This window comes from Dama dama, chromosome Y, assembly GCF_033118175.1.
Source record: "Dama dama isolate Ldn47 chromosome Y, ASM3311817v1, whole genome shotgun sequence".
In the NCBI taxonomy this organism is placed as follows: domain Eukaryota; kingdom Metazoa; phylum Chordata; class Mammalia; order Artiodactyla; family Cervidae; genus Dama; species Dama dama.
Window position 1 is genome coordinate 3,157,704 of NC_083715.1, and position 4,308 is coordinate 3,162,011.

General features: G+C 47.0%; 1 protein-coding gene across 2 annotated transcripts; it reads left to right on the top strand.

Moving 5' to 3' along the window:
* Positions 1-1,004: 1,004 nt before the first annotated feature.
* On the top strand, positions 1,005-2,639 carry LOC133053579 (chromodomain Y-like protein). 2 transcript variants are annotated; one of them, XM_061138128.1, is made up of 2 exons: positions 1,005-1,693; positions 1,760-2,639. In XM_061138128.1, the coding sequence occupies exons 1-2, from the start codon at positions 1,005-1,007 to the stop codon at positions 2,637-2,639; spliced, it is 1,569 nt and encodes a 522-aa protein (XP_060994111.1). The 2 variants fall into 2 exon arrangements, with proteins under 2 accessions (XP_060994111.1, XP_060994110.1); XM_061138127.1 differs by having other exon boundaries at positions 1,005-2,639.
* The last annotated feature ends 1,669 nt before the right edge of the window (positions 2,640-4,308 follow it).

The window sequence follows — 4,308 nt, forward strand, 5'->3', positions numbered from 1 at the left end:
ATTCCACCATGGTCTCAACAGTGAGGAGACACCCAAAGGAGCTTCTGCCAGGAAAACAGGATGAGAAGAAATTTGTGAGGGTGCATGTTGAGAAGCCCTGTGTACATGAGGCTCACACACCACTGGGCAAGCTGCACCCCTTCCTTCCTGGGAATACTAGTCAGTCGCAGGTGGTGATTTCCTTCTTGGGGTCATCCAGCACAACCCAAAGCGTGCATTTGTCTGCCTCATCCACATTACCATGTTAAAACTGAAGCCTGGGTATTACATCTGGGGAGGTGACAATTAGTCCTCGAATTGAAACAAGACAGTGCCAAGTAGCGCCAGAGCAAGTGTATGTATTCAGTGCATACTGAATATTGTGTATTCTCACAGTTGAGGACGGGGCTTTTAGACTGGAGACTAGAAAACTGAGGAGAGCTAGAGGAAGACTGAGAAAAGGAGGTGGGATGGAAAAGGTTTCTCATAAGTGGCCCAGAATTGAATGGCCTTCAAGGTTCATTTCCTCCTACCAGTTGTAGGATGAAAGGGAAATTATTCTCAGTTCCACAGCCTAATTATCATGGATGGATTTGAGGCAAGAAAACGAAAAGTAGTTAATAATGTAACGTGAGACAGCCTCGAAGGAAAGGCTGAAACCCGGTTGTGGGGCAAGGTTTGGAGGAGACACACTCTCCCTGACATGTGGCCCATCTGTGTTGGTGTAGAGAGATGAGGATGGCAGGTGAGTTTGGGGGGCTCTTTGGGATGATGAAAAATGCCTCATTTCTGCCAGCAAATCAACTGAACTGCTCTGCATCCAACATCACAGGTTTCAGGATGAGGCTTTGTGATGCTAAGGCTGGGGGAAGGCTGCCATTGGCTTGGGAATGGACTTACTGACGTCATAATCATAAGGGTGTGGTCCCCTACATATAGGGGTGTTCAGGGGCTCTGGAGCAGACCACTGGGAGTCTTCAAAATGACCAGGGTTGCCTCACTGGCCCAGCCCAGAGGGGGCAGCCATGGCCTCCGAGGAGCTGTATGACGTCGAAAGGGTCATTGACAAGAGGCAAAACAAGAAAGGGAAGACGGAGTATGTGGTACAGTGGAAAGGCTATGGCAGGGAGGATGCCACATGGGAGCCAGAGCAGCACCTGGTGAACTGCGAGGAGTGCATCCACGACTTTAACCGGCAGCACACCGGGAAGCAGAAGGAGGGCACCCTCACTAGAGCCAAGCGGACCTCCCCAAACAATGGCCAGAATCAGATCTCCAGATCCATCAACAGCAGCTTCTCCAAGGCCGCCCCCAAGGCCCTAGTGGTGGACAAGGAGCACGAGGCCAAGAGCAGCCCGCCGTTTACTGCCAGCCAGAAGTTCCAGGAGAGCTCCGCACGGGGCCTGGCCACCTACAAGTACATGGACCTGGCCCAGTTGGGCAACAGGATTCTCGTGCCCAAGAGCCCCATAAAGAGTGGGACTGTGCTGGACAGCTTTCAGGACGAGAGCCCCGAGAATCCGGACCCCATGAAGCAGGGGCCGGAAGACACAGCAGCCCCAGAGGCGGCAGCCGAGAAGCGGATCGGGGACCTACTGAGCCCGGGGGCAGAGCCGGTGATGATGGGGAGCCGGCCCTGGATACACCCATTGTTGCCACGGGCGTCGGGCCCCGTGAAGGCCGCCATGGCCACAGGGCTGGCCATGAAAGGGAATGGCACGTCCGATTTGGTGGACGCACTTCCAGTCAACTGCACAAGTCCCCTGCAGACGTCAGTCATGGGCATGAAAGCTGGGAAGAAGAAGTTCATGAAGGACAGGCAAGATCAGCCCTTTAACAAGCAGCTGCGCTTCAGCGTGCGGCAGAGGGAGAGCACCTACAGGTACCGGGACATTGTTGTCCGGAAGCAGGACGGCTTCACCCACATCCTGCTGTCCACCAAGTCATCCGAGAACAACTCGCTGAACCCGGAGGTGATGAAGGAGCTGCAGAGAGCGCTGAGCATGGCCAACGCCGACGACAGCAAGCTGGTGTTGCTCAGCGCCGTGGGCAGTGTCTTCTGCTGCGGCCTGGACTTCCTCTACTTCATCCGGCGCCTGCCAGATAACCGCAAGAGGGAGAGCGCCAGAATGGCTGAGGCCATCAGAAACTTCGTGAACACCTTCATCCAGTTCAAGAAGCCTATTGTCGTAGCTGTGAATGGCCCAGCCATTGGGCTAGGAGCATCCATCCTGCCTCTCTGTGATGTGGTCTGGGCCAACGAAAAGGCATGGTTCCAGACGCCCTATACCACCTTCGGACAGAGTCCAGACGGCTGTTCCACCGTCATGTTCCCCAAGATTATGGGAGGAGCTTCTGCCAACGAAATGCTGTTCAGAGGGCGGAAGCTAACAGCACAGGAGGCGTGCAGCAAAGGGCTGGTCTCCCAGGTGTTCTGGCCTGGGACCTTCACCCAGGAAGTCATGGTTCGCATCCAGGAGCTCGCCTCTTGCAACCGTGTCGTGCTGGAGGAATCCAAGGCCCTTGTGCGCTGCAACATGAGGCTGGAGCTGGAGCGGGCCAATGAGCGGGAGTGTGAGGTGCTCAAGAAGATATGGGGCTCCGCGCAGGGCATTGACTCCATGCGCAAGTACCTGAAGTGCAAGACCGACGATTTCTGACTGTCCAGCCGCCCGACCTCACCAGGGCATGCGGTGCCAGACCTCACGGCCTGGGCCAGGCTCCTACCGAGCTCCCTCTGGGAAGCAGGACTTGAGACAGACAAGCTATTTATTGCCAAGGAGTTCTGAGGTACTGTAGCTTTAAAATAAATAACTAAAAAAACTCCTTTGTTGAAACGTCATTGGTTTATACTTAATACACACGAGTATAAAAGTATAATGGTGAGCTCTGGCCTGCTCCTTGAGGCTCTCATTCTTGTCATCTTCAGCTAGGAATGTGTATATATAAAGATATTTTCTAGGATTAGGTGTCAGAAAAGTCTGAAACAATGTGTGTTAATCTTTTTGTTTGTTTGTTTTTTCCTTTTAAATGAAAAGAAAGGGGTGATAGCAAGCCTCGTCATCCCTGCTGCAAATCGAAATATGGAAAGATCTGAGATGTGCCTTATCTCTAAAAGGTCCAAAGCCTGCAAGATAGAAAATTCTAAATCAAATGGAAGACTTGTCTTTTAGGATGAGTACTTCTGGCTAAAAACCCACTGATGGACATACCCCAAAATAAAATATGCCTCAGATTCATGCTGAAATATCAATTGATTGTTCCCTGTTGTTCAAAGTCTGATTCTTACCCAGTTAACAGGAAGAAACCACTCTCGCTAACAGAAAGCATCTTTTGCAGTATTAGTGAATCACTGACTAGCTTCAGTATGGTAGCTTAAGTTATAAGTTAATCTTAGCAGGTTTATAATTAGGTTTTCTGACCCTTTTGAAAAATAAATACATGAGTGCTTCTTGTGGCTAGGTGAGCTCTACTACTTTATATAGAGTTTTGGTTTTCTCTTTGCAGATGTGTTTGATGTATTACACCAAAAATGAAAAGCATTTGCATGCTTATAAACTGTGCTTTTTAGGTTCACTTAGAATGTACTTTATTGAACAAGTTAAAATTCTTTTGGCACACTATTCAATGCAGAAACTCCTTTTAAAGAGAACTATCTGATATAGACATGTCTTAGAGTAATTAACATCAAGTAAAATATTTTTTGTACCTAGGTTTAATATAATTTAAATATTATATCTGTTACCACTTTGTCAAAAGGCGATTACCTGGAGTGAAACATTTTTCTAAAAAATGGAAAAGAGATATGAGTTGTTATATAAACTCTAACAAATCATTTTTCTTTAGGAATACCCGTCTACAATTGCCTCTCCAGATTGACGTAACTTAAATTTCTAAGGGATGTGCTAAACTAAGTATTAAGTCTATTAAATAATTAGGTCATTTCCAAATATATTAGATGTTTAAAACATTTCCTACTAAACACTGATTTCCTTTTACAGAATAACTAAAGAGATGTGGGACTACAAGTAAATAGTGCTTGATGCCATCCTAAAATGTTACAAAATAAATAAATAAAAAAAAAGAAAAACCAAGTGTTTTAAACATTATCAGTGGTATTTATGCTCACCAGTCTATAAAATGCTCATATAAATGTTAGCTCTTAGTTGCGAATGGAAAGCAGGAAGTATACTTTCAGTAAATTACCAAAGTTATTAGAATTATTAAAAAAGAGTTTGGCATGATCAGGATTTTCTAAAATTGCATTAAAATTACTTAGATAAATAGACTTTTTTAGGAAGGACATGGCCAAAACAAAAAACTGGGTAG